Source organism: Macadamia integrifolia, chromosome 2, assembly GCF_013358625.1.
Source record: "Macadamia integrifolia cultivar HAES 741 chromosome 2, SCU_Mint_v3, whole genome shotgun sequence".
Classification (NCBI taxonomy): Eukaryota; Viridiplantae; Streptophyta; class Magnoliopsida; order Proteales; family Proteaceae; genus Macadamia; species Macadamia integrifolia.
This window is the reverse complement of record NC_056558.1, coordinates 39,086,479-39,105,856: the sequence shown is the minus strand read 5'-3', so window position 1 is coordinate 39,105,856 and position 19,378 is coordinate 39,086,479. Positions and strand designations below refer to the sequence as shown.

The 19,378-nt window shown below is 38.2% G+C and overlaps 1 protein-coding gene across 1 annotated transcript; it reads left to right on the top strand.

The window, feature by feature from the left end:
- Positions 1 to 837: 837 nt before the first annotated feature.
- Positions 838 to 18,924, top strand: LOC122070213 (WD-40 repeat-containing protein MSI4-like). The gene is made up of 15 exons (XM_042634341.1): positions 838 to 1,113; positions 3,944 to 4,007; positions 4,414 to 4,500; positions 4,645 to 4,707; positions 6,186 to 6,251; positions 6,401 to 6,475; positions 8,481 to 8,556; positions 8,844 to 9,060; positions 9,890 to 9,971; positions 13,544 to 13,617; positions 13,788 to 13,899; positions 14,022 to 14,096; positions 15,754 to 15,833; positions 17,325 to 17,424; positions 18,499 to 18,924. The coding sequence occupies exons 1-15, from the start codon at positions 986 to 988 to the stop codon at positions 18,598 to 18,600; spliced, it is 1,401 nt and encodes a 466-aa protein (XP_042490275.1). The 5' UTR covers positions 838 to 985; the 3' UTR covers positions 18,601 to 18,924.
- The last annotated feature ends 454 nt before the right edge of the window (positions 18,925 to 19,378 follow it).

Genomic DNA, 19,378 nt, shown 5'->3' with positions numbered 1-19,378 from the left:
GTCGTAGTTTGAAAGAAAGAGCTCTGTCTTCAGTCTTAGAATCCCTAATCTCAAGGGCACCCTGTGATTTTGGCAAGCAAATTTTATAGCATCCAATGAGGTGAATTTTATTTGATTTATCACTACCACCACTCTAATAATGGAGATAAATGGAATATAATTTTGTGCATATAACCTTAGGGAGAACAAATCATGACATTAGATAAAATGGGATGGAAGAATGGTAGACTGAACAAGGACAATTCTCAAACATAGGACAGGAGAATAGGAGATTCCATAAGACAAGTTTCTTGTTCACTCTTTGGATTACATTTTTTTTTTTGGTAAGAAGAGATTTGGATTACATTTTTGAAACACAAAGGTTTTGGCTTTATGATGAAAGAGACCGGTCCCAAGGTAAACAAAAGAGGTGATTTGATTAAGGAAGAAAGAATATTACCCTATTTTGTGTCTACGCCTAGACACAATAGGTGCGAAAAGATCGTGTTGTGCTTGCACTAAAGATGCTATTGTACGCCGTTTCATTTGCCCGCGTGCCTATGTGTACCTACACCAATTGATTTGCGTTCATTGCCATTTCATTGAAGAGAAAAGGCTGAGTATGCTATTGGGTGCTCAACTTCTGTCATTCTCTATCCTTTCCTTTTAGAATTGGTCACCCTAACTCTCGGCATGCATCCAACGCCTAAAAACACATTGAACTGCTTGCGATTGCCTCGAGCTCCGTGCCAAGGCGTTTATAACCGTTGGATGCATTAAATCCCCCATTCCACCCCCTATTGGTTCCCTCCCATTCTCCCAATTTCCAGCTCACTCTTAACAGCACTCCACTTTAGAAAAGTGACCGTCTCTCTCACGGTCTTAAAAAAACAGGAGAGACTTTCCCCATTGGCATTTTATTCTGTTTTGAGTTTCGGACCTTTTGGTAGTGAGAGAGCAAAGGGAGAGAAGAACGAGCGGGAAAACCAAAAGAAGAGCAAAAAAGATGAGGGAGAGAGGGAAAGCAGGGCAGCCATCGGTGGACGAGAGATACACACAATGGAAGTCCCTGGTTCCTGTCCTCTACGACTGGCTTGCCAACCACAACCTTGTCTGGCCTTCTCTTTCTTGCCGGTCTGTCTCTCTTTCTCTATCTTATAGGGTTTTTTCAAGGCTTGTATTGTAGTCTGTTTGGTGGTATTCTGTACTTCTTAAACCAGTCTAGGGTTTGACATCCATGTAATGTTTCTGGTTCTTTACCAGCTCTCAAACCCTCGTTGAGCTTCTGAGTTCTTACATTTCATTAAACTTCTCTCTCTCTCTTTCTCGCGTTTTGAGTTGAATGGGGGGTTGGGACTTGTGAGTAGTGTTGGAAGGTGACATGAAGCACATTTTGCTGCAGAAGCTCTTCGCCTTTTTTCACTCATATATCGGTTAAGGATGTATCTTGTTATCGATGCGTAGATTTTTTTTTTTTTTTTGGTTATATTGTTTGAAAAGTTAGAATTCAGACCTCCATTTCGTTTTCCTTTGTATACATGTGTTTACAATGTTCTTTGTTTGGAAGAAGTGGGGGGAGTATATTGGTAAAACGCTGTTTTAGGGTGGTCCGTCTGTGGTCTCGTACTATTTCTTTTGCACCGTTGGATTGCTGTAATCCTTCCGTTTTGATGTTTGAAACGCAGATGCTAGTGCATAGAAGTATCTAGGATTCAAAGCTGTGTTGGTGTCTACGTGAGAATCAATAACCCAAATTTTAAATTTCAGTTGTGGCTGCACATGAGAATACTGGAAAGACGATTATAAGATGAACATTACACTGTATGATGATTTGAAGGAGGACTATCATACTGTCATTCTCATGTATAGTGACCCATTTAATGCATCAATGAGCTTAAGAAATATATGATAAAAATGAAAATACCACTATTCAGCATGGTTTGAGATCTCATCGAGATCTCGAATATCTCTCTTTTTCAAAAAGGCAAGACGAGATGTATGGCGAGTTATTTTTGTACAAAAACTCGACCGAGATCTTGAGATCTCGCCTCTCTCTACTTTTTTGAAGAAAAAAACACTAAAGAGTAAGGATTTTGGTGCTTTTGCTTGAGTATCTCCATTCCTACATTCATTGAATCTTAAAGAGTAGAAAATATTACCTCATCATTCATATTTGGAGTTACTTTAATTTTCAATGTATGTGAATGTGACTCATCAGTCATCAAGGTTAATTGTTAAACAATTAAGTAATTATCTATGATGTTTTTTAAATTCATATGATTATATTGTGTCATGTGTATATGAAGGTGATCATGCATAATATGATCAACAAGCTTTGGTCCTTGATGATCGGGCCATTTATTGGATCTTATGGCAGGAGAGGAATAATGGGCCTTTGATTGGTGCCAAGAGTCAGTTTTGTAGAGTCTCTGAATGGGCTATGTGAGAGGCAATCTTGCAGGCTTCTCTTTGAAAATGTTTCAGTGACTTGAATATCACTAATATTGGGCACTGGGAAGTGGGAACCAGGGTTTCAGAAGTCAGAATCGAGATCTGTCTCAGCCGATACTGATCTGGATCGCCCTATATTGGACAGAAATACCCATGGTTTTCATTTAAAAATGATTTTTTCAACCCTCTTACACTTGGTCTATACTAGGGGTGTAAGTTTGGCCCAGACAGCCCGAACCCGCCCTTAGCCGGGATAGGGTTTCTAACCTTGGGGGTGGATTAGGGTTGAAAAACACTTATTGTGGGTTAGGGTTGTGCCGGGCCCGCCCCTGATTAATAGAATATAATTTAGGGTTGTCATCCTATCAATTCTATTTAAAATAATGAAATCTGGGTCCATTGATTCTTGGGGTCAGGTGTCATGAACATTTATTATTGTGTTGCACTTCATAATTTTAATCGTGTATTGATCATTTGATCAATTAGGGTTTTTTTTTTAAATAATTAAATGTATAGGGCACAAATGGCAAAAACAATGTCAATCAGGGTAAGCCCAACCCTAGCAAAAATCAAGGACAATTAGGGCCGGGTTGGGTCCGGCCAAGGGTTGAGTTTTGGGGACCTCGGGTTGGAATGGGGTTTTAAGAAACCCGGCCCAACATGGCTTTGTTTCACCCCTAGTCTGCACCAATCCATTGATATGGGATTGCCCCAAGATTGGTATCGACCCGATCCAATTTGGGTGATACTGGTCCGATCCCTTGACGTTTGAACTATGCTGGGAACGAAATCGTAACAAGGAGGAAAATAACTGACCAGTATATGCTCTCTTTCAAAAGAAAGATCAGTATAGATTCTCTTTTTGTGTAGCCTTCTTTGGGTCCTTTCCAATCATGAAGGACTTCTCATTTTTCTTCTTAAAAAAAGGAATTTTTTTTTCCTGTCACAGAAAACTTTATATGAAATATCTGTTTAACACAATCTTTCACTATAATTATAAATATATAATGGTTCTGTAGAAATTAATTCTTTTTATTTGATACAAAGATTTTTTTGGGGGGAAACAGAAAATCCCAACTTGTAGCTCTATGGTAATTCTGATATTGTTTTATTTTCAAAATTAACCAAGATTTTTCGTTGTTTGGCAGGATGATGTATTAGGATCCATCTTCCTGTTGCATGAAAATAGATGTTGACATACTATTCTCATGTTAAAAACTTTCTTATCAAATGTAATTCAGAACTTAGAAGAGAGTTCTCAAGAAACATGAGAGTTGTAGAAAGAATATTGTTCAAGAAAGGACAGATCTGATCCCCCCCCCCCCCCCCCCAAAAAAAAAAAAGGAAATAAAAATGTTGAACTCAAAAAGTATCATAATGTGTGATTGTGTTTATAAGCCTCTTACACTGATAGTGATATGTTGTATAATAGAGTAAGATCGTATTTGCTTTATTTATTGGACCATGGTTGTCGAATGTTGTGCTATTCATTTGTCTTCCATTCATTTATTAGGTGGGGCCCACAGCTAGAGCAAGCAACTTACAAGAATCGTCAGCGCCTCTATCTTTCTGAACAGGTAAGTGGTGTTAGAGTCTTAATATAAAACTAGTTTCTGATTAAGGCAGATATTTTTTTCCTCTAGGTTAAGTGTAATGTATCCATTTTCATTTTTTCAATCCCCGTCTTTTTCTTTTTTTGTTTGGGATTGCATACAGTTTATAACTCTTCTATTCATCAGGTATTCATTTTGTTATTTGCACTATTCTGCTACATGGTAGATGATGATGAAATTTTAGAATTACATATTGCACGTTGTTAGGGGCAGAATTAAATATTCGTTGAGATTGGAATTATCCTAGAAACACTTTTTCTCAACCTATTGATGATGCAAGTTCAATGAACAGATAGAGTTGAAGGCTTGCATTCATCTCTGCTGCTATCGAATGCTTCTGTTGATGTCTCTTTCACATAACTTTTTTCAGACTGATGGTAGTGTTCCAAACACTCTTGTATTGGCGAATTGTGAAGTTGTGAAACCTAGGGTTGCTGCAGCAGAGCACATATCACAGGTGAAATCATGTTTTCGTCCTCTTATCTTCTTTTTTTTCTTTTGAATTTCATGTAACTTTTTTATTATTTTCCTGGTCAATTTTTCATCTCAGCACCCATGCTATGCTGGGTATTAATGGTATCCAGTTATTTTTGTTTCACAGTTTAATGAAGAAGCCCGCTCTCCCTTTGTGAAGAAGTTCAAAACTATTATTCATCCTGGAGAAGTATGGAGTTATTTATGTATTTCTGTTTGTGTGTGTGTGTGCACGCGCTAAATTTGGTTTTGGGACAATGATTTTCCATGATTTTGATACAACTGTAAACTACTGTCTCATGTTCCAAATGGTTCAACCATTCACTCTGCTTCTTTTTGAAGACTGGTTTGAGCACTCATTGGTTTTCTCTAGAGCACCCTCTACCTCTAGAGTATCACTCCCACCTCTGTGGAGTGTGGGCTAATGTAGTTATGGAATGTGCTGGGACTGTGGCACCAATAGATCACCATATGTCTCATTTTTAGAGGACCAGGGGCAACAGACAGATGGCTTCCAAGTAAAAGTTTGCATAAAGAGAAAAAAAGACATGGAAAAAATTCCGTTATGTAATTTTGTTCAAGGTGTTTTTGGAACAGTGGGTTGTTTTTTCAAGTCTAGGACATGTGGCAAGCATAGTTGTCATAGCGTTGCCTAGGCGTCGCCAAGGCTGTGATTTGGCATCCGGACGGAAAAGAAAGTTCATGGCAGTGCTACGATTTACGTGACTCACAAATGGCGGTCGCTATTGGTTGATAGGTATCACCATGGCACCGCCATGGACGCCAGGTCATGCCTGATTCACTATGCGGTTGATTTTTTGTAAAATGCAGGGTGATTTTGATAGGGCTATGTTGATTTTTGATGATTTGATATTGCTTAATGTTGGTTTTTTATGTCATAGGGTATATATTGTAGGCTTGTAGCATGCTAAATAACTTTAGAAAATAGGGGAAATAAAATAGTAGCATAGTAAATAACTTTAGAAAATAGGGAAAATAAAAAATGATACATGGGCGATTTGACTGCCGTGGCAACACTATAATGGGCGATTCATCGCCAAATCGATTAGCCACCCCTCCACCGCCTTGGATCGATTTGATGCCGTGATAACTATGGTGGCAAGTTATTAGCACCCTAGACCAATATTTTGCTTCTCTTAAAGCAACACTTATATGTGATTTGGGACAACGGCTCTTACCAAAATGTACTCACAGATGAAATTTCTCCCTTCTAACATGCTCAAAGCTATCAAACCTGGGCTGGTCATCGACCTGTTTTTGAGGCTGGGCCCTTTGATAGGCAGTTTGAATAGCCCTGGCTATGCATGATTGATAATTATGATTTTGCTCATTTAGAAAAAGTATCAAATACACATATTCCTAGGAAGATAAGGTTTTAATTTAAAAAACTCTCCTTGAAGTTTTTTAAAATATTTAATCTTACTATTGGATGCTTTGGAGTAATTGACCCTAAAGACATGTTTTAAATGGGACATGAAAGACTGTCATCAACATACTTAAAAAAAATGGTGTAGATCAGGTATTATATCTTGAGATTATCTCAAGATATAATACCTGATCTACAATTAGGCTACTTCCATGTTATACTGTCCTATTTCCACTTGATATTATGGGTTTTGACTGTTAATTGGTGATTCGATTCTGCAGGTGAACAGAATTAGGGAACTACCACAAAACAGTAAGATAGTGGCAACCCATACTGATAGTCCTGATGTAAGATTTCCGCATTGATATTTTTTTTACTTATTTATCAATCTAGTGAATAATGTAAACGTACACACATTATCTTTGTTTCTGTTCATTTCTAAGTTACTATACTAGTATAGTCTGATCTGACTTAAATTATCCTGATTGTAAGTCAGGTTCTCATTTGGGACGTTGAGGCTCAACCTAATCGTCATGCTGTCCTGGGAGCTGCAGATTCTCGACCAGATCTGGTTTGTTTTTGCTAGACTCAGCACTTAGTCCATTGCAGGATTATACTCCATCCTTTTTTCTTTCTTTAGTTCCTGTTTTTGGGTTTTCCTTTTTCTCCCCTCATTCATCACGCCTAACTAATGTTTGGTGAATTAAAGTCCAGATCCTCTCCATTACATGGAGGATAAGGTACTCTCCACATATGCCACTACCCCTGACATGTACCCATGTAATGGAGGTTTTCCTGTTAAATGTTTGTTTTTATTTTTTCCTTATAGTTCACATTTGCATTTTCTTCCCTGAGATCGAAATCACATCCGTTGCTTTGATAGTGTTGTGAAAGCCCCCGTCTCTTTCTCACCCTCTTCCTCAAACACACTTTTTTTTTCTCTCAATTTCAAGAGTGATTGATTCCCAGACCTATATTTTTCAGGTCTATTTACTCATTTTCAGTTTTGTAACTAAGGAGAATGTCTGGAAACTTTCTGAATCCGGAACCTATTTTTTTTTTTGGTAAGCATTACTTAAGTAGACTTGGAATTAGATATGAATTGTGATTTTTTGTTGCTGTTGTAATGTTCCTGCTGATGGCTTCTCTGACGGGGGAGATAGTTCTTTCTCTCGTCATTTTTCTCTTCCACATTCAATGAACCAAGCCATATCCACTGTCATTGTAAACTCACCTTCTCAGGATCATTGTCTCATAACCAGTTTTTAGCACCTTGAAACGCGCCTCCTCTTTGTTGATTCCCCAATTGATTCCAACTTTCTCAAGGAACACAAAATAAAAAAATACACATCAAACTTGTATTATGGAACTGAAACCCATAGATTTAGAGCATATTAATCAAATAAAAATTGGATTCATCATGGCAAATCCATCTATGTCTGCTTGTCTAGAGAGTGGTTTATTTAGCAATCAAATAGAATGGGCAAATGGGGAGGAAGTACAGAACAAATAGGATTTCATGAAGATCATGTGTCGTCATTTGCAAGCAAGAATGATATGATTGTGAACTCTGAAACTAGCAATAGTATGCTATTATTGACACATGGGATGGGACATGTGTCAGGATTACAGCATATGTGAAAAGTAAGGTACTCTCCACGTATGTGGAGAAGATCTGGACTCGGTGAATTATTTTATATTCATTAATTTGAGGATTGACTTGGGTGTTTCTTTGTGGTCCCCTAACCAATAAGATATGCATGCCTAAAATTTTCATTTTGGTTTTCTGCAATTTCAGCCTTTTTTTTTTTTTTTATATTAATATTTTCCCCAATTTATCTGAATTTCGATTTTGAATTTTGTTCCATCCAATTCCATGCCCCATTGGAAAAATGTGTAAACAAGGAGACTCAAACCCAAGTTGTCACGTTAGTCGTCACAGCATCTAGGGACTGAAGGAGTTGGAGGGGGTCCAGATGCAAGGCGACACCTTGACAACTATTGTCACAAGAGTGAAGCAACAGTTCAATCACTAAGCCAACCACTGTTGTTGGGTAATGATTTGAACATTAAATATACAATGCATAACTTGTAACACGCAATGTACATTATTGCAACAACAAAACTCAGCCTTATGTACATTAATCTACTGTGTAATATATAGAAGATATAGTTTTTAATAATAAATATATGTGCTACATGCTCATACCCATAAATATATATATTGACCAAAGAGTTGCAGTGAAATTTCTGAACAAAATGCCTGATATATAAAAAATTTCATTTCAGGCCTCTGACTGAAATAGCCACGGAAGTGAAATTACAACTAATGCTAGAGCTAAGAGAAAAAATTTCAATTTTTTTTTTTTTTTTAAATTTGAATGCATTTCTATTATTTTTAATACCCTACTCTTGGAACTCTCATGGTGCTGCTAGATGTCTATCTGAGAACAGGGAGGATGAGTCTTATTTTAGTTGATAAAACTGGCAATTGGATTTATTTCTGGGAGCTTGAAAACTTTGTTTTGTGCTTTTTTTTTTTGGTCTTGGTCTAATGACATCTAACCTACTTGCAGATACTGACTGGACACCAAGATAATGCGGAATTTGCACTTGCAATGTGTCCGACAGAACCTTTTGTGCTTTCTGGAGGTTGGGAATTTTTCCTTCTGATGGTTTCTTTATCTGTCATTCTGTCATTCTGTAATCTCAGAATGGATAGCCTTGAGTGTATAATTTCTTTTTATTTACTGAATACATATTTTAATATGTCATGAAATCCGACAAGAGTATCAGCAGAATTACCAATTTGGCGGGGTGATATTTGATAGATGCTGTTTATCCGGAGTGGTTGAATCACTCTTTTTCTTCCCATCACAGTATTTGGTTCCGTATTTGCCATTCAATATACTAATTTCAGCCAAGGCTTTCTATGGCAGGAAAAGACAAATCAGTGGTCCTGTGGAGTATTGAAGATCATATCACTGCTTCAGCCACAGAACCAGGATCTGCAAAATCTCCAGGGTCTGGAAGCTCAAGTATTAAACATACCTCAAAGGGTGGTGATAAAGCTGCAGACAGTCCAACTGTTGGACCACGAGGTATCTATCTAGGACATGAGGATACTGTTGAAGATGTGCAATTCTGTCCTTCGAGGTATATCACAGTTTCCTTGTATTGCATCATCATCTAATGGAGGATTTGATAAGAGCTAATATGGGTGTCACAAACACTTTGTGATGTGCTGTTGCATCACCAGACAACAATCTGCCAACAGGTTTATTGGGTATTTAAATATATGGATCTTGTTCAATCTCTCTTCCTCTCCCATTTGTCTGCATTTTCCCTGCAGTGATATCTGTCTGTGTGACTCTCTCTCTCTCTCTCTCTCTGACACTCTCCTGCAATTACTCTTCCAAGCATCCTCCTGCAACCAGGTTCGCAAAGGATTTCAGATCAGTGACTAGGATCATTGTGGTTAAATGATTTCGGGTTTAACCGTAAGGTTCAAATTCCATGGTTTAAGATTAGGGTTCCACATTCACTTTACATATCATTTTCTGGTGATCGCATCAGAGAAGAAGATAATCTTCAAGCTTTTAAATTGATAGTCTACATAAGGAAAGCATATGTTTTTGACAAACAAAATGTCACATGTTGTGAGACCAACACCATCCAGATATTATGTTCCGCTCTGTTCCTTGACTTCCTTCATATGGGTGCTCACTAGTGCTATTCCTTGTACAGCTGTAAAGCCTGTGGGTTGTGTGTTAAAAATCCTTTCTGTTTCTCAAATCTCAAGGCCACATCCTTGAATCTTCATATATTATCATTTTCATAACGTCACTTTGCGCAAGTGAGAAAACTCTCCCAACTTTTCCTCATCATTTCCGTTCTAATTAAATTTGGCCATTTTGTGTATTCCCGTATCTGATTTTCCTGATTTTTCCCCCTGGCTAAAATTGTTTTTGTAACTTTGCTCAAGTGCGCAGGAGTTCTGCAGTGCGGGTGATGATTCTTGCCTAATACTATGGGATGCACGAGCTGGCACTAGTCCAGCCATCAAGGTAAAATTGTCTTTTGCTTCTATGGTTCTATTAATCCCTTCCCTTTTTTCTATTGGAGAGTGCCTTACTGTAATCATAAAAAAATCTACTGTGATAGAAGTATTTATCTATTAACGAACCGGGTTCTACTTTTCCCCTTAGCTTTTGACATAGAACTTAAGGTTTTTAATTCAATGACAATGTTATTATTGCTTAGTAGTGGCACTTTTTTTGATGAGGTATGTAGCAACATATATTTAGTACTCCAGAGAATATTTGAAATTTTTAGTCTGAGTAAGCCGGAGTCAGAAAACCAGAACTGAGAGAAGATGGAAGAGGCTGTACGATGGAATAATCTTCCTATTGCCCCAGCCAGTGATTTTATATTAAACTGTAATAATTATGTAATCGGAATAGAACTCTAAATCCTAATCATAATAGGAAACTAAAGAATAGATAAAGAGGAACTAAGAGATAAGATACAAGAGAAAAGAAATAAACTAAATTCCTACTTAGTCAATGACAAAAGCTAATATATAGAAGACACACCACGGTGTGGAGCAAGGACCCCCATGGACCTCAAACCAAGACAAGTACTTTAACACTCCCCCTTAAGCTGGAGTATATATATATCTCCCACACCCATCTTGGAACAACCACCAACAAAGGCAGGCAGATACAACGCCTTTGTAAACATACCACCTAGTTGATTACTGGAGTTGACGAATGGAGTTGAAATAAGCTTTTGCATGACTGCGCTTCTCACAAACTGACAATCAACTTTAATATGCTTTGTATGTTCATGAAAAACTATAAAAATTGCAGCTTGATTATCACGATACATCTTCATCGGTTGAGGGATTGAGAATCCCAACTCTTGTAGGAGAGACTTCAACCACATTAACTCAATTCTATTCTCAGCTTCTACATTGAACCTAACCACAATAATTTGCTTCTTACTCCAAGAAACGATATTACTACCAACAAAAGTACAATATCTAGCTGTTGACCTACGATTGTTGATAGAAATTGCCTAGTCAATATCAGAGTAACCCACAACCACAACATCATTGTGGCCGTGGTGACGATAAATAAGACCTTTGCCAGGAGCACTCTTAGGATATCTCAGAATATGACAAGCAGCATCCCAATGTGCATGTTTAGGGTTCTCTTTGAACTTACTGATCACTCCAATAATAAAGGAAAGTACATGGACGAGTGATGATGAAATAAATAAGTTTCCCAACAAGTCTTCTGTACTGATGTTTATCCTCAAAGTCTTCACCATCACACCCCCAAGTTTCAGATTTGGATCCATAGGATTATAAATAGGTCTATAACCTAACATACCAGTTTCAAACAAAAGGTCCAGACTGTACTTTCTATGAGACAAACTGAGACCTTTCTTGCAACAGATAATTTCAATCCCCAAAAAATATCTAAGGACTCTTAAGTGCATCTGAAAGTGTTGATGGAGATATGCGTTGACCTCTTCGATGCTTGAAAGGTTGTTACTTGAAATTATGATACCATCAACATACATAACTAGAATCACGATCTTGTTCCCTTGACGACATGCTAACATAGAGTGATTAGAGAAGAATTGAGGGAACCCATGTCCAACAATAACTTTACTGAACTTATCGAATCAGACACGTGGAGATTGTTTCAGTCCATATATAGCCTTACGAAGATGGCATGCCTTTGATGCATTCTCCCCCTGGGCAACATACCTTGGAGGTTGTTCTATGTAAACGTCCTCCTCACCATAAAGAAAGCCATTTAATATCTAGGTGAAAAAAAGGCCAATCAAGATTCACTACTAAGGAGACAAGACCCCGTACAGAGTTAAGACGCGCCACTGGAGAGAGAGTCTCAAAATAATCAACACTATATGTTGGAGTAAAACCTTTGGCAACCAATCGAGCTTTGAGGCATTCAACCATCTGGATGATATTAACTGTGTATACCCAACAACACCGCACAAGCACCTTTCCCGAAGGTAAATTACTAGGGGTCTAAGTTCGCCGATCCAACATGGCAACTGTAGCTTGTTTCCATCTAGGGTGCACCAAAGCATCTTGATACTTAGCACGGACATGCATAGTAGATAGAAACAAGGCAAACTTATGAAGTAGGGGTAGAAGATGAGATACGATAACAAATTGAGATGCATGATAAGCTATTTGAGACCAGTAGGTACAAGTACGAGTACCTTTTCAAAGAGAAACTGCAAAGTTGGGAGATGGAGGATTGAGGATCCCCAAGCAAGGTATTTGATGAGGTAAAGGGCAGTTGAAAAGGAGCATCATAATGGACCGTGGACTTGGGATGATGTTTGTATGCTTGCAATAGCTTAGCTGGCGCACTATGAGAAGTTAAGTCATTAAGGGGAACAATAACTGAAAGAAGTGGAAATAGTAGGACATGATCATCCATATGCCGACTCTCCGCAGAAAAATAGGATATAGATTCAAAGAAAAATACACATTTCTGAGTGCGAGCATGACCAAGAAACACACACTTAGTCGCACAGAGATCTAATTTATTAAAGCTGGGGTGAAAGTTGTGAACAATGGTAACACAACCAAACACTTGTGGTTGGGGGGGGGGGAAGGGGGAAGCTGAACAGATTAGCATTGGGAAAGACAATAGAGAATGTATAATGATTATAAAGAACAACAGATAACATACAATTGATTAAATAACAAGCAGTAAGAACCGCTTCACTCAACAAATATTTTGGAATATCTATTGTAACATCAATGACTGGGCGACCTTTAACAAGTATCTATTTTTCCTTCGAGCTACACCATTCTTTTGAGGGGTGTAAGAACAACTAGTTTGATGTATGATGCCATGTGTAGAGAAAAATTCAGATGTGTCATGTCGAGTACATTTTAAAGCATAGTGGAACTAAAAACTTTAATGGACACATAAAAACAAGTCTTAATCTCAAAATAAAATTGTTTAACATAGATACAAATTCAGTACAATCCTTCAACATATATAGCCAAGACATACGGGAGTGATCGTCAATAAATGTCACAACAACAACATACTCAGCCTTATCCCAACTTAATGGGGTGGGCTACATGGATCCATACAAAACAAAAAAGAAAAAAGTCCAAGCAGAAAAGGGGAAAGGAAGAGAGGGAAAGATGAGAGATGAGAATAATTTACGACTTTTTTCTCCTTTTTGACTAAATAATAAAGTGGTGGTTTCTTATGTTCAGGTTACCTCATGTAATGAACTGTCCCCCTCTCTCTCTCTCTCTCTCCTAATATTGCTTTTGTTGGAGATTTGTTCGTTATGCATCATGAAGTCTGGGTTTTCGCACCTGGGTAGCTGTAATGTAATTACGGGTTAAATGGGATAAGCCCCCCATGTGTCAATGACATTCTGTTAAATTCATCTCGCTCTCCCCCTCCCCCTCCCCCTCCCCCTCCCCCTCCCCTTCCCCTTTTTTTCGCCTTCATCCAGATGCATTTAGCCTGTAATATTACTTTCCCTAAACATCTGATTTTTCCCTGTTTACCTCTACTCAGATTTTGATACTGATGTTCAGTTGTCTGTTTGCATTGATGGGTAGGTTGAGAAAGCTCATAATGCTGATCTTCACTGCATTGATTGGAATCCGCATGATGAAAACCTTATTTTGACTGGGTATGTGCTTATTTTAGTTCTTGTAGCTAGCCTCATGCTTGCTAAATGCTGTCAATTGAATTTATAGTGAAGATATGTTGATCCATGTAGGATATTGTTGTTTTTCTTGGAGGGGTTCATGAAGCTTTTATTTTTGCCCAGAATTTGAATTTGTTTCTCTTCTTCTGCAGGTCAGCTGATACTTCTGTTCGAATGTTTGACCGCCGAAACCTCACTTCTGGTGGTGTTGGGTCACCCATCTATAAATTTGAAGGTCACAAAGCTGCTGTTCTTTGTGTGCAGGTATTTGATAAGTCCCCCTACTCCTACACCCCCCCCCCCCCAAACCAAAAAAAAAGGGTGCATTTGTAGTATGTTTGGGTATTTTATTATTTCATTAAATATGCAGCTTATTAATTTTCCAGTGGTCGCCGGACAAGTCATCTGTTTTTGGCAGTTCCGCAGAGGATGGTTTCTTAAATGTTTGGGATCATGAGAAGGTACAACAATCTCACTGTTTCTGTTTGTTTGACAGCTTTATTCTCACTGATTAGTGACCTATTGGCAATTTGGCATATTACTTTTTTGTACGTACATGCTAGTTGCATTTTATAAGAGGGCGGACCTTGGTGCAAGAGTAAAGTTGCTCCATGATGACCAAGTGTCGTGGGTTTGAGTCAGGAAACAGCCTCTCTGCAAAGCAGGGGTATGGCTGCATGCATTAAGACCCTCCCCAGGCCCCGTAGTGGCTGGAGCCTCGTGCTTTGGGTACGCTCTTTTTTAGGCTAGTGGCATTTTATGCATTGATCAGAAGTTATCGAATGAATTGTTGGTCCTGTTTGTTACATTTGATAGTAATTGACATCATGTGGCTTAAGCATGGTTTTAAGAATTGACCAAGATGTATCGGTTTTGACACTAACCAAGGGTCGAACCATATATATAATTCTTAGGTTTCAATCGAAACTTGTCATATTTCGACAGGTTTCGACCGAGACCTCCTTGTTTCATAGATTTCGACATTGCTTCTTGGGATTTTAATCACTTGATTTCTTCTCACTTTTTTTGCATTCTTTTACATATTCAACCCTTCTACAACGTGGATTTGTGTGATTGAAGTTTGAAGGGAATTGTTTGTTTTCCCCAAATCTAATTTTTGGAAGAATTAGTGCATAGACATAGTAGTTTCAGTTCAATTTTTATAGGTCAGATAGAATGGCCTGATTTATGATTTCACAGAGTGGGATTATTTTTGTGGTTAAAATATTTTTTGAATTTTATGGTTTAAAAATATGATTTTCCTGCAACAAATTTTTGAAAAAAATAGGGTTAATATTTGATGTACTTTCAAATTAATATATGCTAGACGCTGTTGGCCGATCTATAGCTTGATGAAGACGGATTTTTTTTTTTCATGTTATTTTTTAATTTTGGTATTTTTTAAAATTAACTGATGGAACTAAAACAAGGCGAAAATAAAAATAAAAATTCTATGTGCTCGTGGTTTAGACCCTCCAAGACACTCCATGTATTGAGTAGTGATTGTTCTATACTTGTATTTTTTTAACCTTATGTACGTTTTGATTGTTTTAATTGCATATTTACATTTCCAGTAGCTAATTATATGTAGTCGGTGCTTATAATAGAGCTAGTGTACAACAACGTTCAATGTACACCAACAAACTTGGGTTGAAAGTCCAAGCCACATGAACCTTTTCGGGGGGTTTTTTTTTTTTTCCTGGTTTGAAACTAATTCATGGAATAGTTGTACAATGGTAAAAATAGGTAGCACCCCCAAAAAAAAAAGGGTAAAAAAAACCAATTTCTGGGCCTCAAAGCCTTGGTTTCGATTGGCCCAGAAACCCAGATTTAGGGTTTCGGTGAAAACCTGAGATATCTTGTTTTCAGCCCTGAACAAAACCAGCCTCACCAAAACCTCGATCCTTGCTTTTGAGAGAATCTTTTTGACTTGGATATTTAAAGCAATTATTTAACTAGGAAAGCCTGAGTTCTCCAGATGCTTGGATCAGATAAAAAAGAGAATATATTGATGAGGCCCTAATTTCTGATATTGGAAACCATGTATCTCATTTCTGTTTGTCATATTAGTATGTAATTAGGAATAAATGATTTCTTAAAATCCATATAATGTTTCAGGTTGGTAAAAAGAAGGATCGTGTTCGAACAAGGATGCCAAATTCTCCTCCAGGCTTGTTCTTTCAACATGCTGGGCACAGGTGTGAACCTTTGGCTCATATTTGCATTTGCTTGTGGCTCATTAATGTGATCCAGTGTTTTTCTTTTAATAATTTGTACATGATTACAAGTTACCCCTCAGAGGGGTTTCAACTGGTTGGATTTGGTACTTACCTGAACTTGACCTAACCCAACACCAGAACTAACTGGGTCTGCTGACTCTGCTTCAACCTGCTGACGGAATGGGACAGGACAATACAGAGCAGGGGAAAATCAATATTGGGTAGCACCGGGCAACAGATAATGCAGAATAATTCAAAAAGAAGAATGAAAACAGATAATAAGACTGGAGATACAGGCCACACATGATCCATGGTAAATTGTGTGTTTGGCACCCAGACTCACTATCATTTGACAATATGAAGCCCAACCTGGAACCTGATCAGGCCTAACAAAGCCCATCCCACTAGCCCGGGGGGGGGGGGTTGTGGGGGAATTTTGTTATGTATCTCTGTTCTGTCATCCTAATCTCATGGATCATACGTCCGATATTGGGTATCTTGACCCAACGACTGGTTTTGGAGCCATGATCTTCTGCGAACTGGAGAGATGGAAAGACTTGAGTGTGTAATAAAAACATTGGGTGCAAGCTCAATGAGAATGTCCTCAAATTGGATTTTAACATCAGTCAGACTTCTCCTCTTTCCCCTTCCTTTCTTTGTCATCAATGTGCTGTTCCAGTGACTAGTTTGATGGGTACAAGAATGCCATGTTTCACTATACCATGTCATACAAAAATTGTCAATGTGGTTCTCTTATGAGCTTCAGTTGTAGTTCCTTGTCCAGGCCATTTCTTTTTCCCATTAGAATTATTGGTTACAGAATGCATTGGACTATGGCTATATTAACTATAATGTTTAGACAATCTTAGTCTCAGAAGTAGGGTTTCTCTAAGTCCATTCCAACCAGCAAGCTGACTGAACGGAGTAGATGCTTAACTGATCTTAACGAAGATGGAATTTATGAGTCATCCTGCTGAGATGCTCTCTGATGGATATCTCCATTATCACAAATTGGCCGGAATCCATCAATTTAGATATTGTTTGTTGGTTGCTATTCAACTGATGGAATGTGGAAAAGCTAAGAGGATGAGAATTATCTAGTGTAACTGTAACACCAGAATGTGCTGTATGGCAATACACCGCAGCAGGTAGCATCTTCAACAATACTTGGATAAATTCATGGTGGTGTACCTGGATGATATACCCAAATGTTAACCTTATGGGAGGGAATACTCTAGTTTTAATTATTTGCTTATTTTTAGGAGTCAAAAGAATAATTAGGCACGTGGCTAAATTTTAGCGAATCCAGGAGGTATTTTTGTCGTGATGTTAAAGAATTTTACAAAGAAAAAATACTTTTTCATATTACCATATAAAACTATTCTGGGGAACATGTGCTTGAAGTTGGACTTTGTTCTTTGTTTTTTAACTCATAAAATCTATTACTTCTCATGAATATGATCTATGCAGGGATAAAGTTGTTGACTTTCATTGGAATGCTTGTGATCCATGGACTATTGTTAGTGTGTCCGACGATTGTGAGAGTACGGGTGGGGGTGGCACATTGCAGGTAATGGATATTTATCATTCCACAATGTTTGTTCATTCTGTACTAGCTTCATCCATTAAATCGTCTGTAAGTGCAACGTGCAGCTTCCAGTTGACCTTGTTTGTCTCTGCCCATTTGAACTTTTTTCCAATGATGTCGATGCCATCGCCTATTTCTACGACGTGGAGTCTGCAGTGATTTGCTTGTCTGCCCTAAAAGAGGATTAGCTATTGGTTCACATCTCCTTAATATTTTAAACTCAAATCACTTTCTGTATTGCATGTTTTTTCTTTCCCTTATTCCCTGAACCGTGGCATAATTGTTCTGAGACCTCGATAGGCCTAGCTGAATCGATCCAGAACCTTGTGATCCAGTTGCCAATTCATGTGGATCAACCACCTAACCCATTTGCTTGTCCTCCCTATTGACCTGCTTTGACCAAGTGGAATTTGAGTTAGTTGAATGATTCCATTGATCAGTCAGAGCTGGTGGCCTAGTCGGAACAGGTTGAGCACTAGGCCAGGTTTTGGGACATTTGTGTCGGTCATAGAGGAATTCTAGCAATGTGCTCAGATGGAATGCAGGTTTTTTTTTTTCAACATGTTCTGGCCCGAAAAGCCTAAATGTTGAACTTGGTTGAGCAATAGCTCAGTTGGCAATGACAAACACTTCTCAACTAAGAGGTCATGATTTCAACACTCATTGGGGCTACCTATCTGGAAAAAAGAACTTTTTATGGGACTTGTTATGCAGTGATAGGCACATGGATAAGTATACTCTCATATTATAGACATCATGCAGGGGTAATCCCTGCCACCCTGTGGAGGTAATTCATGTTCTCCAGCATTGATTTTACTCACTATACACCAGATATATATATGTCACCCTGTCTTGTGCATCCAAAATATGACATGATCTTTGTGAAGTGCTTTGATTTGTATATTTGCTTTGGATTCATGAACCCCAATATGGGGCATACAAGGGCAAAGGCTCTCTTCTGCACACACACCACACATGCAGTGATGTCTTTCTTTTCATTCCTGCTCTTGAGTTGTTTCAGTCTCTGTGCCTTCTAAATGCCTCTCTTATGGACAGATATGGCGCATGAGCGACTTGATTTATAGGCCTGAAGAGGAGGTTCTTGATGAGCTGGAGAAGTTCAAATCCCACGTACTGACATGTTCTTCAAAAGCTTGAGCTTGCTAATGAGTGTACTTTCCACAGTATACTGGATGTGTTGGAACTGTAACTTGTATGAAACGTTTCACTTTAGTCACTTGAGGCAATCTAAGATCTTCCATGGATATATGACTAGCCTCATTTGAGAACATAGAATTGGATGTTCTTAGTGTAATTGAATCTACTTTGGTAGAATAGATATTTAAGCTAGTACATCTTAGTTGGCAGGCTATTGTTAACTTCTTCAGTGTCTTAAACTACGTGAATTCATACAAACTTGGAGTCATCTTAATATGTGGAGGTATTTGCTGCAGTGGTAAAGAATGATTTTTATAGATTGCATTTACAGTTTTATCTGAACATATACATACAGCAGCATATATACATGCGTGACCATTCTAGTATTCAGGCTCAGGCACATCCTGAAATTGGGCTGGGCCTGAATTTCTCCCCGAAGTTATAAGGCTTGGACTGAGCCAGTATCAATTTTTGTCGGAGTTCTATTTCCACAACAGGGAAAGTTTCTCCAAGAACCAGATTTAATCAGATGGGCTTCACACTTTTCAAAATCATGATGATGATCATCAACAATGCAACTGTATTCTGCTTCCGAGGCCTTTAAACTTGATCATCTAAGCCGTTCAATTTGTTGAGCTATACTCTGGCTCAAAGTTGAGTTGGTAAATCATCACTGTAGGAAGAAATCCATTAAAGTGGGAGTTAGGTCATGTGTGTGATATTTTTATCATCACCACCAAATTTTGAGGTAGCCCAACAACTGGGTGATCTGGAAACC